The 16,807-nt window shown below is 39.8% G+C and overlaps 1 protein-coding gene across 1 annotated transcript in view; it reads left to right on the top strand.

Annotated features, from left to right (window-relative positions):
* afdna (afadin, adherens junction formation factor a) overlaps positions 1 to 16,807 on the top strand; it is a 111,537-nt gene that overhangs the window by 34,069 nt on the left and 60,661 nt on the right. The window contains 9 exon segments of the mRNA XM_051937040.1: positions 922 to 1,079; positions 3,442 to 3,526; positions 3,866 to 4,006; positions 6,448 to 6,492; positions 7,625 to 7,719; positions 9,561 to 9,811; positions 13,621 to 13,690; positions 14,805 to 14,875; positions 14,995 to 15,062. Of these exon segments, the coding sequence (XP_051793000.1) occupies positions 922 to 1,079; positions 3,442 to 3,526; positions 3,866 to 4,006; positions 6,448 to 6,492; positions 7,625 to 7,719; positions 9,561 to 9,811; positions 13,621 to 13,690; positions 14,805 to 14,875; positions 14,995 to 15,062 (984 nt within the window).

Below are 16,807 nucleotides of genomic sequence, written 5' to 3'. Positions count from 1 at the left end.
CATGCTGACTGGTTCGGCATGTGACTCAGGCATTACCTAATCACTCTGCCAGACAGACAGATGGACCAGTGAACCAACTCTAAAAACAGCTCTAACCACTGTCCACATATGGTAGACACACACACACACACACACACACACACACACACACACACACACACACACACACACACACACACACACACACACACACACCCGATGGGACTGGATGGCTTGTGGTCAGACAATGACGTTCTCCCAGTAGAAAGTGCTATTTTGAAAAGCTCATTTTATGTAATGCTTCTAAAAATCCTGTTTGTTTTGCTGAAGACTCCCTTGTGGGATTTTCTAAGGTGATCATTTCAACTTGACACATCACGGACACACAGCTCCGTGTTCCTCCAGTTGATATATTGTATTGCATTGCAGTTTAGCCCATGGCAAATACCAAAACAGAATACATTATTTTAATCTGTGTATCAAGAACATGATTGAAAACTACATCTGCCTGTCTAACATCTAGATTTATTTTATTGGGCATTGATTATGCTAGTACTGAGCATAATTTTAGATTGGTAAATGCAGCTGCACTGTGACAATACAAAGTCTGGTTTTTGGTGTAGTAAGAAACTGTCTTCAGCGACATTGGTGGTAGTAAAGATGGGTCAGTATTAGTCTCACTTTGCCCCGTGCTAACTTTATTACATTTTTTGATTCCATAATCCAAACCAAATTGACTGCAATTTAGTGTGATTTATGTTTTGTGTCCTGGAGTCCAAAGTTTCTTGAATTTTAATGTTCTTCACATTCTGTGGACAAACTGTCTCTGGAACACCCAATATGCACATGAGCACTAAAAACACTCTTAGTAGTTAATGTTCTGCTCTTTTTTTATATGTTACCATGATGCAAGCAGAAATAACATTTTGCTGTTGTCTACAGGTGGCACTTTGAGGATATACGCTGACAGTCTGAAGCCCAACATCCCTTATAAGACCATTCTGCTCTCCACGAGAGACACCGCTGACTTTGCTGTGGTGGAGGCGCTGGAGAAGTATGGACTAGAGAAGGAGAATCCCAGAGAGTACTGCATTGCTCGGGTAACACCACTTTTTCTTGACACAACTATTTCACCTTCTACCATTGAGGATTTCCATGAATTCACATCATCCTCATCCTCTTAGATAGATGTCCAATAGGTGCCGAAAGCATCACATCTGGTGTGTTCCAACAAATTTTAAGTCAAGTGATGTTAGTTTTGGCTCCTCCAGCTGCAGCATATACAGTTATGCTCACGTTGAGTCATGTAGGGATAATGGAATTTGATCATGGCATCTATTTGTCATAATTTTGTGTGTGTGTGTGTGTGTGTGTGTGTGTGTGTGTGTGTGTGTGTGTGTGTGTGTGTGTGTGTGTGTGTGTGTGTGTGTGTGTGTGTGTGTGTGTGTGTGTGTGTGTGTGTGTGTGTGTGTGTGTGTGTGTGTCTCAGTCATTCACTAGATTGATTTTTATTTGTGAGTACACTAGCAGATGTTGCCCCATTCCTATGCCTTCATCCTCCCAATTCTCGACTAAGCACAACCTTTACCCCCAATCTCATCAATAAACACCTTCATCATCCTTCTGACAGGCCGTGGAGATGAAAGTCAAGGTCACTGTCACACACACAGAAATGGACACACATTTTACCCGACTGGCAGATTGGAACAGAATGCTGCTTGGCACAAAAACCTTCAGGAGGAATGCAATTCAGTTGCTTTCAGACTGAGTGCTATAGCAGCAGTAGATGCTCCATCGCTGTGTGTGCGTGCGTGCATGCATGTGAGACAATGAACTTGGCGGCCCTTAACACAGCCTCTCTCATATCTGTCCTCTCAGGTGGCTATAGCCAATCATATGAAATAACTGCTGCTCCCTCAGCCAATACAGTGGGAGATCCTCCAGAGACTGAACACACACACACACACACACACACACACACACACACACACACACACACACACACACACACACACACACACACACACACACACTGTTGATAGACAGCTGCAATTTGCTGATGAGACCAAAGCACAGGGAAAGTCCATTAGGTTAGTGAGCAAGAGAAATAAACGCTGGTATACTAGCTAGTAGCATGTCAGCTAGTGTTAATATTCAGGGGGAGGGGATATTAACCGAGATCAGACTGAACAGAATGTAGGACAGCAATGAATTGCAGTGGGTTCTGTAAAGATTATAAGACAAAACGATGAGATTTATGTGCCCCATGAACAGCTTAATTTCATTATAAGTAGTAAACCTGTGGGAGAAAGCCACTGTTCTTTGTTCTGAAAACCAGCTAATATGTAATGACTCATCTTGACAATTTAAAAATGAGAGTTCTGAAACAACAGTCATCTCTTGTCAAACAAGAAGTTAAACATTTAGAATCCAGTACATATTTTAGACAACATAATATGGTTAAATAAAAGCACTGAATCTTTAACCCAGAATCTTTGTCTTCAAATCCTACAATATCATGGAAAAGTAGTTATTGGACATTTTAGACTATCTGGACAAGAAAACATTTCGTATTCCAATTTATGAACTGCTGTTTCTGTGAAGGCTATTAATCTTCTGAACCCCAAAACCCACAAGTGGATTTGAAAGGCGATTTTCTTTTGTCAAAATTGAGCTATTTATCAGAGCCAGAACTGAAAAGATCTCCTGAGCGTATCATGTTTCATGTACTGTTCCTTTGGATAAAACAACCAAATCTGAGCTTAAAATCACTTTGATCGACATGCCACTCTTCCTCAATATACAGCGTTTACACTAGATCATGTAGAAAACCACAACTTCTGCACTCCTCACGAGTCATGACTGACTGAGCTGCAATCAGCAGTCACATGCGCAAAATTAAGACTTTTCAGGTGAAATGCTGGCTGTGTTTATGCAGAGCAGAGAGGAGATGATCAGAGAGACTGAGAGGAAAATAAAGCATATGATCATTAAAACAGAAACAGTGGAGCAATCTATTGCTAGATACATTCATCATGGTGGAATATCTTCCTAGACTTGATGTGCAGAGTAATGAGCAAAATGCATAGTTTGTAGAGGTTATAAATAAATAGGCCAAGTGAAATAACCTATGAATAAATCCAAATACTAACTAGAGTATTTAGGTTTATGGTATTATAACTTTGTCATACCACAGTGAAAGACATGTTTGAGCTCTCTTTAGTTTTACACATGGTTGTCTTGTTTCCATAGAGCTGCATATCACATAAATATCCTTATCATTATTCCTATTTCTTTATTACTTCATTGTTGCACTGCCTGCTGTACATGCCTTTTTAATTGCCCCCTGGGGACAAATAAAATTTTCTGAATCTGAATGCTTGCAATCTGTTTAACGGTACAGTTTGTCATTTTTACTTGTGTAGAGGACTGATTTGTTGTCTCTCTTCTTTTATTTTTCAGCAAGACGATAAGTCAGGCAAAGAGGTAATTCTGGATGACTTGGAGTGTCCACTGCAGATCTTCAGGGACTGGCCTGCTGACAGAGGTAAAACACTCACTTTTTACCTCTCCCCTTTACACTATATTTACATTGTACTACTCTCACACTGTTCATCTTCTCTGAGTTGCTACCGCCCCCTTCTGCTGTTTTAAAGCCATTACAGTTTTTTGTAGAGTTGGATTTTAAGCATAAGAATGCAAAGGACATATTTGGACCTTTTCACTGACAATTTGAAGGAAACGCCACAAAATGACATTTTAAGTACTGGATGATTCGTCAAAAATAATTTATTCATCCACCAGAAAATGTGTATTGTTTTAATTTTAACTTTGAATGTAGCATACTGACAGCATTGGTAATACGTTTGGCTCCCTCTTGTCTCAGGAGTGTTAGTGTTTCAGCTGAAGAAGAGACCTCCTGACTACCAGGGGAGGAAGGGAAGGAAAGTGGACGACAAGGGCGTCCGAGGGAAGGACAGCTCGCTGCCGCCTGAAAAACTGCCTTATCTGGTGGAGCTGAGCCCAGGTAGAATCACAATGCACACAACACCACAGTGTCTGGATTTGCATCTGTGATTTCATTAGTGTCGGTATCTATCAGTGGAACTTTTACCAGCAATGGGAGCAGTAGTACCAGTGGAAGCAGCTTTCTATAGATAATGGATGGATGGATGCAGGGGCAGACAGTGCCCAGTAGGAGGCATTGTAGCTACAGAGGATAAGATTTAGTTTCAGCCTAAGATAAATCTGCCTTTCCTTCCCCTGCTAAGGTGAGTAAATCACATGGTTACATCACTGCAATTGTGGTTTCAGGTTATTTTCTGAGTATGTAGAAACAGCTACAACTGTTCAATGATCACTTAAATCTGAATTGGAGACACAACTTACAACTAGTTGCATTTACCTATGCATGATTGTAGAAGCCACTCCTGCCTTACACCCATTGCTTTCAAAAAAGATGTCATTGGACTATTAAGAATCACAAAAGAAGCACTCAGCTAATACACTATTTGCCTTTAAGCTTTTCTTAAGCGTTACCTATTAATAGAAGCGCATTTTAATTCCAGCACTACTCATTTTAGGTATGCCGTTTTCCCTTCAGGCAGGAATCAGCTAACATCAAAGAATGAGTTGTGAATGGAAACGCTTCACAGTTCTTAGGATTAAAGTGAAATGTCATCAGGCAGATATGGATCAGATTATATGTAGGTGTTATCAGATCAAAGTTCCACTAAAATATCTCTGTCTTAGAAGTACAATAGCCGAGACCAGGCTGTTTTTGTGTGTGTACATTTTAAAACATAATTTACAAGATAAAAATACAAGCTTAATTTTGGAGTTTTGCGATATGCATTGTGGGAATTAGAGCACAATAACTAAAATAGAAGTATGCAGGGCAGGTTGAAGGACTACAAAGAAAAGAAAAGGTAAGTTGCAATAACAAAAGCAACTCCTGGAATGCAGTATACCATCCCAAATTATTGTTATGAAAAACCTTTCAGGGCATTTTGAGAAAACCTTTCTGAGTCTTGCAAAATGTGTCATGTCCTGCCCTAACAGCTTGTTTCTTGCTACTGATCCCTCTCTCTTTATCTACCTTTTTGTCTTTTGTCCTGTCATGCCATTAACTTACCAGGCCTGATGGTGACCCAAACACCTCTCAGCACCCCAGTAGTTTAAAGTGTAGTGCTGAAATGGTAATGGGAAACCAGCAGGTCTGGTCCAGGAATATACTAACACATCTACTTCATTCACTGAAAGGCTGACTGGTCACTGTACATAGAAGACAGCAAAGATGGAAAATCGAATTGGTGACTGTCATAGATGATTGGTGCTGGGCCTGCATTTGTGTGTGCTGGAGTGTGTATGAGTGAGCGTGTTTATTCCTGCACTATAACCCAAAATAACAAGTTACTTTAAAAACGCAGTGCGGTGCTAATATTTGTGTGCAGAAGACATTAGATGGAAGAACTTCATAATGATGCTCTTCCCTCATTACTGTCAAAGCTGCACTCATTATTTAGATTGCCACCGTGAGTAATGAAGCCATAAAATGATTGAAAAGATAAACATTTACATGAAAGAATATATAGCTCGCGCGATTTCGGAACGAGATTTGCTTTCTAGCGTCCTGAGATTTGGATACAGACCACAACAAAGAGCGATCGCCAAGTAATGTGGAGGTTTTCGTTCACTTCTCATCTCTAGTATGTTGTGGGACACTCGTTGAGACTATCTGAGCCGGTCAGTGTGGGGAAAAAAGTACGTTAGGGATTTTGGCGTGGGGGGGGCCAGCTGCCCCATACTTTTCGCTAGCCGAGCTGCTAGCTGAGCTGCTAAGCTGCCTGCCTGGCTAAATACTGGAGCTGTGTCGAAAATTCATTTCTCCATCACTCACATGTATGAAATGACATATGAAAACAGACCCCAGGTTGAAAAAAAACGAAGTTCCCCTTTAATGACATTGCTGCTTATGTTTGATTCCCTCTATCACACAAGGAGGCGAATGAACTCACTCATGCTTGGCGTCTAATTAAAACTGCACATTACAACAAGCTGCCAAGTTTAAAAATATGTTTCAGACTGTTCGATTAATCGACTATTAATCAAGTCATTTTTGTGTTTTTTTTTAAATCACAAAAGGGAATAGACAAGTTTTCTTGGTGAATTGTATATATTATATAAAGCTACCTTTGGTTCAGAACAGCATAATTTGCACTAAAGTGTATCCTAAATGTTGGCCGTGAAAGGCCCTTGAAAGTATTTTTTTTGTGTGTGTGTGTGTGTTTGTATGCCTTCCATGCATTTAATGGGTTAACAAGGTAATGCTGCATTTTTCCTCCTTGCTGCATTTTCACCCTCTGCTATGTGTCTGTTTTCTTTCCCACCTTCTTATGGCATGGTGTGTTTGTGTGTGTGTGTGGGGCCTGTGCATGTGTCCTCCTACCTGCCTGCCTGTCTGCCTAGGGCGAGGGAATCACTATGCCTACTACGCCTATCGGCACCACGAAGGTAAAAACCCAATGCACCTCCTCTGTGTCTGTTGCAGTGGCTGCTGGGGTTGCTGAGGGAGGTCCAGCAAGCCCAACTCCTCACTTTCATCCAATACATTCCCCTGTGCAAAAATCTTATCTTTGATTTAGTTGGACTTTAGTAGTAGTATTCATACTGTAGAATCCTATATACTGGCTAGAAAGTTTAGACAAAGTAATAAAAACTATATTTAAAATCTTCATATTTTCTAAAAGTCATTTACATTTAAGTATGATTCTTTAATAGGTTTAGGCATATTGTATTTAAACAGAAAAAGGGCTTCAGGCTGGGATTTAAAATCACATCTGGCTACCTGGGGGAAAAACATCCTATTTGTTTTTAAAGATTTTATTTTCATTTTTCTCAAGTAGTTTTCGGAAGCATTTAAATGCATTTATATCACAAGTTATGATGAAGCTATTCTTGCACTTGATTTAATCAACTGATGGAGGGTTGTGCACACCTGTACCTCATTTAATTTCTAAAGAGTCAGGACTAAATAGTAAACACGATTCCATGATGTGAGAAACTCTATCAAATCAAAGAATACTTGTAATTAACCAAATATGCTTCATGCACTGAAGTGTAAGCATGGAGCCTTTTATTACTGAGCTTGTTTCAACAATGACATTTGATAAATAGCCAAGTAATTTTGTCATTATATCCTTGTAACAGTCCTAGTTGCCCTGGTATCTTTGTTAAATTAGTTGCCTCTTGTTTCCAGTATTATTTTTAGAAGGTGATCAAAGGTTTTCTATTACCCATTCATTTTTTTTTCCAGAGCAGTTAATGTTTTATGTCTTTCTCTCCAGTGAACTAATACGCTGCTTCGCTTTTACTAAACTCCTGCTTACTAATAGCCATAAACCACTCTGCAGCCCCACCAGCCACCCACAATTTTTACCGCCTTAGCAGTGCACATGCCAGAATACACCAGTTTGTCTAGATTCTTTGATGGTGAAATGATGAATCGATTCAATGCTGTTGGTTGTGTGTGGGTGGCAGAGTGTATGAGGTTGTATACTGTTTCTTTAAAATCTAAATGTGATGTGAGTGCAGCCCTGCCCACTGCTAAATCTGATAGTTTGTGTGTGTGTGTGTGTGTGTCCAGACGGGTCTGACTCAAGGGACAAACCAAAGCTATACCGGCTTCAGCACAGCATCACTGAGGTCGGCTCGGACTGCACAGAGGACGGAGCCATCCAGGTAACCACATCACTACAACACTAAACACTAACCACATGTATTTTGAGTACAAATCATTTTGCAGAGATTTTTTTTAGATTATGTTTTTACCATTTTGCTGTCAACTACAAATAATAATGATGCAAGACATTACCCAAACCCTCATTCAGTTCTTTAACCCAGCATGGCTAATCCTGTATATGTGCTGCTATTCAAAATGACTATCTCTTCAATTTGTATTAGGCTCAAAATGTGTGAGCTACGTTAGCCTGGCATGCTAATGTTAGCAGTGATTCCCAATAAAGTTTACTTTTTGTTATGATTCCAACATCTGTTTGATCAATGGGAATTCCCACTTTTCAGAAAGGATGATTTGCTAACGTTGTTGTCATGGAGTGATGCACATATCTGTAGGTTAAAACGTCTTGTTTTGTGACTGTCTAAAGATATTTTGTCTAGCCTGCTATATGCAGAAATTTTAAAAATGACATATACAGCATGTTAAAAAATAGTTTCCAACAGCTTTAATAGACAAAGCAAACGTGACACTCAAAGATGTGCAAAACAGGAAACCAGACAGGAAGGCTCAACAAAACGGAGTGAAATTTAGATGAAGTTTACACCAGAAGGCACAAAAACCCCTAAACACAAAATTTCAATTAATGTAAATACAAATAGAATACTAAAACAGTAGAATCCTTAACCCTTTAAGCTTCAGTGTACCGCCGGCGGTACACCTACTAATTTGCATAGGAATTTCAAGAATGTCCGACGGGTGCAAACGCGATTATACAAACACTATACACCGATGGAAAGCTTAGATTCTCATGAATCTGCCGGTATAAACCACTTTCAGATGCGATTACCACAGCGGGTGAGAAAAACACATTTGTCCGACAAAAACAAATATTCATCCATCCGTTCTCTATACACGGCTTCAAAGCACACAGCGCGACTCACATTTCCGGGTTTATTATTACACACAAAAAAAGATTCCACAAAAAACGGCCATAATCCAACCTTTTACATCAGATGACACAAGCCAGTAAACTATTTTGTCCAAAACATGTCCTGAAGTCGGTATAAAATCCCCGAATCGGTCGTTTTCAAGGAAATGCACCTCCCGATGCGCGTCCAATATTCCCCGTATTTTTCGTAATTTTTTTAATTTAAAAATAGAATATTAGCGATTTTTTTTTGTACTAAAACGGCTGGAATTGACTGAAGCTTAAAGGGTTAATAAGCAATAGAAAAATTAGATTAGATAAAAGCAAGTCTATTAAAGTGGGTCTCAAGAAGTGATTTAAAAGAAGTCAGTGATTCTGCGAGCCTCGTCTTCTTAGGCAGATCCCTGATGGGAAAAGCAGGATCACCTTGACTTTGCAACATCCAGAAGGGTCTCAGTTAAAGAGGCTGTGAGCTGTCCCCAATGTGTTTAGGGTTAGGCAGCTGATATTGGCAGCTTGGAGAAACTAACAGAAATGTGACTTAAATGATAATAAAACTGTAGGCTTGGTAAATACATTGTTGTAGGCCTTTTCACCCCTATTGGATGTTGTTGATGTCCGTCATTCTTCGGTCTGTATGATGGTGGAACAGGCTTTAAATTGAATTCTAGGTGGTATTAAAACAGAAAAGAATAGTCATGCCAGTTCAACACTCTGTATTTTGTGCTTGAATTATGACACAGATTACCATAGGCAGTTCTCAAATCCCAGATGAGACTAAAACTGCTAACTTAATGTAAGGACCTCAGCTGGTTAACTGCCTCTGGAGTTGAAGTGACTTTTCAAACTAGTTTTAGCACCGGCTCTTACAGATACGTCATCAGTCACCGATGTATCTGCTGTGTTTGTCTCCAGCTGCTCGGCCCGGGGATTCTGCCCCACCACTGCAACCTCATGCACAGTGAAGGCATGGTGACTGTGACGCCACACGGCCCCGACGCCGACACATTTGTTGACGGACAGCGCGTCACTGAGACGACGGTGCTGCGTTCAGGCTCCACCCTCCAGTTTGGTTCTGCTCACGTCTTTAAGTTTGTGGACCCGATGTTCGACCAGGGAGGCAAGAGAGAACCAGCTGCCATGATGAGGGGCCGACACAAGTCTGGGTGAGGGAAAGGACAAGGTTGTGTGGTTTGTCTGTGTGTTTGGAAACTGAGCCTTCAACTCAGTGACACTTTCTTTGCTTTTCTCGTCCTCCTTTTTATCTTTTTTCCCCCTCTATCCGTCATCCTCTGTGTACACAGTTTTCCAAAATGTGAAAAAGAAGAGGGTGTTATTGTAAATGGAGGGAGGAGAGGATGAGGTTTGGAGTTGGCAGGCACATCTATAGATGAAGGGAAAGAAAAAGGAGGAGGAGGGAAGTGTGGGGTCAGACAGATGGAGAGAATGAGGAAATGAGAGGAGAGGAAGAGCGGAGGTCTAGGGTTATGGCAGGCAGGCTGCCCTCTAATCTGATCAACATGGTGTTGGGTGTGGCCTCCTGCTCGCAGCAGTTTCACACAACTTCAGGAGAAAGAAAGCGAGCACGCGAGATAAGAGAAGGGAGTGTGTGAAGAAGTTTGGGATGAGTGAAGGACAAGAAAAAGAAGTTTTGATTGAATAGACCTTTAATGACTTAATGGATGACTAACTCTGCAAGAAAGGGGTGTGTAAGTAGCCAACAGCGTAACTCACAATTATGTGTGTGTTTCTGCATGAAGTAGTTCGTTCAAAGGATTCAAGATGGAAAGCAACAGATTCTGGTTTCTCTTGTATAGCTAGTCTTGTCAGTGTTTGACGTGTAGAATTTAACTTTCTGTGCTGTTTTCTAAAGTTGCCGATGGTCATAAATATGCTCAGTCATTTAAAGTCCGTGTACAGTTTGTCTATATGAGCACTTCAGAAAGGAATAAACCTTTCTAATTATATATTGATGCGAAAAGTAAAAAAATGTATGTTTTATCTATGCCAGTTACTTGGTTTAAAATACTCTAGCAGAAGCCTAATGTTTGTGTGTTTGGTTGCTCGATTGGTAGCAGGAGCATTCTGAATAAGACTTCAGTGGTTGAATAGTGACATGAAGCTGTATGTATATTTAGATGTGGGCTGTAACTGGGCTCTCACTCCATGTTCCTCAGAGGGTTTGGGAGACTTTGGTACACGCTTACATTCCAGCCAAAAACTCCCATCAGGTGATTTTGATTAGTACCTTCAACCACAGAGGAAGAAGTCAGCAAGTGGACTGAGCTGGAATAGAACCCTGCAGGGTTCTTGTCCTGTAAACTTGGCATGCTTACTCGCTTTTCTTGCTTTTTTTTTTTTTTTAAATTACCTTCTAACCCTCTGAACCCCCAAGCAGTTTCTGGGAGTGTTTTTTTTTTTTTTTTTTTTTTTTTTTTTATTCTGCCACATTTTTACTGACTGTTGGCTCGTTTTTCCACCACATTATGAAGTCCTGAACCTCTGTGGAAACAGCCCAACCATGGCAAGATGAAACACTTCAAATATGACTTTTGGGCTCTCCAACAAAGTTATAATGCCATAAATCATAAAAAAGAAGAAACAAAAGTTGAATTTCAAAAATTGTGGAAGCATTTTTAGCTGTACATCAGTAATTTACTGTTTAAGTAGGTGTTGTTCACATAACTCTGCATATCAAAAGATATTTTACCAGGATGAATGCATGTTGCAGTAACTTAGTGCCAACTTTGTTTCCACACTTTTCTACTATGTGCTGTGGGCAAGAACAGACCACAGTTCAGCCTAAATTAATGAATTATTGCGTGATTGTCGGACACTGTTCAGTCACTGGTAGCTTCCCGGTAGTGCTGAGATGCGCAATAATTGTTAAAGTTATTATTGTTACTGATTCATCCAACAATCTGTGCAAATTGCTTTTTTTATGTTAACAGTACATTCAACGACTGAAATGTAACCTATTAAGTAAAACTACTGCACAGTCTTATCATTTTTTTTGCCTTTTTTTGTTACTACTGATTTAGTATCTATCTCCAGTACATACAGTATTGTTTTGTCAACCTGACTTGTGCCAGTGATGTGTTTACAGCTAGTTTGACTGGCAAAGAATATCAGTAGAAACAAGCAGTGGATCAGAAGGTCAGTATAAACTAATTAAGGTAGTCAATAATGTCAAATCGTACCTATATTTGACCTGCTGTCCAACATTCAAAAGTTCAAAAGGCATATAGAGCAACTACTGGGAGGAGCTGCGTCCTGCTGTCATAACCGTGGAGAGACTGAGAATTGAGTAATTTTCTGAAGTCTAGAATTACATTAACGAGTTACATTGTGCAGCTCTGTGCTGCCTCAATCTGAACACAAGTCTGAAATTGTGGATGTGGTTTTCTGGGCTGCTTTCCAGTGTCCTGCTGCACAAACATACAAGGATACCTCGTTCACTCAGGCTGGAGACACATCAGGATGTTTAGGCCGATTACAGCCACAGTTTGGCAAGACAACAGATTTTTAAGATCTGAGTTATCTGGCATCAGATTTTGACAGTTTCACAGATGATCTTGTAGTGAATGAGTGTTCAGATGTTCAGTCTGTTGCCTCTTAACTTCGTCAGGACCTTCATCTGTATTCAGCATTAGTCGCTTAGAGGAGAGCATAAAAGAAACATGGTGGAAGTCTGGGAAAAAGCATAATTGGCATCCATGTTTGTTTGAATCATTCCTTTTATCTTACGTGTTTTTATTCCAAAAGTTATGAACTAATCTTTGTAGACATGACAGTGCAGAGCTGAGATTTTAACATTTTATCCAGATGTGTCTGTACGGTTTAATTTGATAAAAATGTCTTGCTGTGGTTTGTGTGTTTATTTGACTTGGTGTGTCTACTGACACAGGAACAGTGTAATGTTACAAGACAGCGTGTGATTTACTTTTGCTAATAATTTAGATGTATGCTTGTTATCTGTGCTTTCATTTTCAGTTATGTCATATTATTATGAAGCAATCAAACAAGCTGTCTAAATTCAGTAGTATTTAGTATAAGATCACAGTTTTACTGTGTCTTCTGAAAAGCATTTGAAACCAAGAAACAAGTAATGCCAAGTCAGGATTCATAAAAAGTTTATGAGATGGAGCAAGACCAAAAAATCAGCTAGTGTGGCTTGATCTTGCTTATGGTTTCTGGTTACTTGTATATAAACTTAAGGAAAGTCTTTTATTCCCAGGCTGCAATGTGAGACAGCATGTTGAACTTCAATGGGGGATGAAAAGATCTGCTTAAAGTTCATCTACAACGGTTGAATGGCCTTCTCTGTTGAGTGTTAAAGTTGTCATCAGTAGATAAAGAATTGCAAACACCAACAAATATATCATCTCTGCAAACCTACTTTTAAGACAGAAGATCTATGCGATGTCAGCCCATATCCATGTAAGTGTAGTCATGCTGTTAATGATTTAACCTACTTTGGCTGCTGGTGGTTATTGTGTACATGACAACGACCTCCCTGTCAATGAAGCAGAGCACTAAAGCTTTGTGTGTTTGTTTTGTGCCATTTATTTGACATTGACGCCCTGCTGTCATGTGAGGCGTGTGAAGCTGAAGCATGTCTTTTAAACCTGACTGCAGTCACAAGCAATTGTCTGTCAAACACACACACACAGATCGTCCCGGTTTTGTTGTACGTCAGGACTCCAGCGTGGCCTCTCTATATCTAATTAGACTGTTATGTAACTGTGTGTGCATAACGCAAACTATCTGTCTGCATATATTAGTGAGTCATTCATTTACTGCATCTCTCATCCAGCTCTCCCCCCGACGATTAGTTAGATAAGTGTGTGTGTCTGGCTTTGTGTGTGTGTGTCTGGATTAAGTCTGAGCGCTTGTCGTTGTCAGTAATGAAAAGTCAGCTGTAGAGAGCCCAGTTCCTCATCTAACCGCCTGAATGTTTGTGTCTCTGCTGCAGCAGTGTACCAGAAACCACCTTCGACCTTCACGGAGACGTCCACAGTGGAGCTGCCCTGCCCACCAGCAAGGTAATGTACTCGCTTAACATTTGTGTATATTTGCTGTGTTGCATTTAAGATAGAAATGTAAAAAGCGTTTCTTTTAGTAGTTCTGTTGTTGCACCGATCCAATCTGCTGAAATGGTATCTGTGGCAGTGCTGACCTTAGTTAGTCAGGTAGGACAGCTGTCATTGATCAGGTTAAATGTAGCTTTCATCAATTTTATTTGGCTGTGTTGATCATGTAAATAGAGATTGTATAAATAGCCAGTTTCTTGTGGTCTGGAGGTGATGTTAAGTTAATGTTTTTGTTCCCTGCAATGAGTCTTGAGACAGTAAATATAAAAACAAGAGACGGCTGGTATCAGATTTGTACTCTGGGAGAGAAGACAATAGATTGATGCATCTGTAGTTGTAATGAATAATTTCTTGTTTCTAAGCAAAATTTATCAAGACCCAAACACATCTTGCTAAAAATAGCTACTGTTTTTCGTAAATGGTCATCAGTGTTGATCAGCTAAATACTTCCTTAATTCATCAGTCGCTTCTTTGGCTTAGAAAATGTCAAATACTTGTCAGAGTGTGCGTTTAATCTAATCAACAGTCAACAATCTGAAGAAATTCAGTTCTAATTATGAAGGATAAAAGCAGCATACCTACACATTTGTGCAGCTGGAACAAAAATAACTAAAAAAATTAATTACCTAAACTGCTGCAAATTAATTTTTTGCCATTGCATTAATCCTGCAACTAACTGCAGCAGCTCTAGACATGCACAGTATTTACAAAAGAAATATGTCTGGAAGAGTGTGTGCAGCACTGCATGTTTGATGCACTATAGACAGAAATAGAAATTAAATTCACGACTAGAAAGCTGTAAAAGAAGTGTCATGTCGCGTTTGCTGCTTGTTAGTCGTTCGGCCAGTGACTGTAACCCGAGGCATCATGTCAGTGTTCCCCAACAAAGCCACAGAAGACCAACACTTTGATTTAGTTTGTCAGCACTGTGTATACAAAGATCAAGTGTGACTGAAACCTCACAGTACAGTAGTGATTTCCTTTTTTTATTTAAATCAGATCATTCTCAGTAAATTAAAGTAGAAAAACATGGTTTTGTTGAAGCTTGTTTCCTCTGTGTGCGCAGAGCTCAGGAAAGCTGGAGATGGAGAGAGGCATGGTCAAACCCATGATCAGAGGAGAACAGCAGGACAGCAGGTCAGACACACAGCTTTCTCCCTCTTCATCATCTCCTTCCATCCTCTGACTCATACTTATTCTTGTCACAGTCATAAGTGTTGTCTTCCACTTCTGATGGTGTTATTCTGTGTCATCAGGTCTCAGGACATTTCAGCTGACAGAACAGAGTTGACTCTTCCAGCCAGCATCGAGTTCAGAGACAACTGTAAGTGTCTGTGAATCTCTTTCTGCCTCTCTCTGTTCCCCTCTCTATGTTAGTGGCACAGTCAATAGGTGGAAACTATTGACCACTACTTGTTGCCTTTTATAATGTGTTTGATAAGTGTTCCTGACCAGTGCATTGGTAGCAGTACTTTGTGAATGATATGTAATTGTTAATGCATTTAATATAGAGGCTTTTCACATTTCCTCACTCTGCACTTCAGCACTACAGAGCCTGGTAAATTCAATCAGAAATCTATTCTCATTATCATTTTGTTGCATTAATCTGACTTCCATAAACAGAGATAATAATATTGTGTTTTGCATCGTGTGCGACTCGTGTTTGGGGGAAAAAAAAGTAGTGGGATCAGTTTATAGTTGAAAAGCTTTGTTTCCTGTAATACATCAAGATAACACAGTTAATTTGACATTTATATTGTTATGTTGAAATGTGATAAATTGTTTTTTTACGGAGTAGTCAAAATGAATACATGCTATTTTGGGGTTTTATGGGTTATGCAGTTCATTAAAATTAAGTGCTTATTTTTAAGTAGGCCTACTGGGTCATATGTGAATCACAAACGCCAAGTAACTCCAAAGTAGAACCCAAAATGGAGTTTGAACAGGATATGGAGAGAAAAATACCATCTAGTTTAGTAGAATAACAATACAGCTACTAGTGTAATTACTCTGTATTGTATATCAATGTTCAGCACTGACATAGAGAGGAACAAAAACTAAGTTAAACATCAAAGGGAGTTTTTTTATTCAGCAGGATGTCTGCACCTTTATCTGTCAAAATGCACCACATATACTGATGTTTTGTGCAGCCAGCTGCTCCAATACAACATCTGCTGTCTCTCCAATACCACATTGCAAAAAGTTCTTAAATCTATCTTAGCCTTTTTGTATTTGACAGAGGTCAGTCATTTAACCTCAGCTGTATAGTGTAATAAAAGGAAAATGTAATCTCCTCCCTCTGTAGGACTGGATGGAGAAAAATTCAGAGTTAGACCAAATCATCCTAATCTTCTGCTTTTAATTTTCTGCCTCTCAAGTGTATCCTTTATTAGATGGATTCAGTCACAACTGTGTTGGCTTTGTTACATTTATATCTTAGGAAGTCTGTCAAGTCCTATAAGTAGGATTTTCAGAAACCCATCGTTTCCCACACTCTTTGTAGCTCTCAGCCCCTCTAGCTGTTTGCTTTGTCTTTCTGACACATCTGTTTATTGACTTTCTGTGTGCTTGGGGCCTAAGTGTGTCTCTGCCCTCACTGTATATTTAGCATAGTGTGAGATAATCTGTTTTTCCAGGCAATGGAGGGTTTTGACTAGTCATACAGTGGTGCGTCCCATACCCACAATGCACTGGGTGAAACCATATGCCCTAAGAGGCAGAACGTGTGTTTGGTACAGTGACGCACATGTACCACTAAAATCTGAATTCTTTCAGCGCTTCTGGGTTTCACAGGGAGGGTTGCAATAGTGCTGCTAAAGAGCAGCTGCAACCAGTTTAACATCAAATGGTTACCACCCGCGCTAAACTGAAAGAAAATGATTCCACACTAAGGCAAGTGTTTTTATTGGTGTATCTCAAATGACACACGTGCGGCCAAGTTCTGCACCAACACAGTGACTTATACAAACTGCTTACAGCTGCTCAAACTTTGCAACTTTATTGCAGGCAGTGTTGCCCGGCTTTGATAAATGTGACGCATTTTGATTTAATAGATATTTATGTGGATTT

Source organism: Acanthochromis polyacanthus, chromosome 16, assembly GCF_021347895.1.
Source record: "Acanthochromis polyacanthus isolate Apoly-LR-REF ecotype Palm Island chromosome 16, KAUST_Apoly_ChrSc, whole genome shotgun sequence".
Taxonomy (NCBI): domain Eukaryota; kingdom Metazoa; phylum Chordata; class Actinopteri; family Pomacentridae; genus Acanthochromis; species Acanthochromis polyacanthus.
This window is presented reverse-complemented; position numbering and strand designations above follow the sequence as displayed.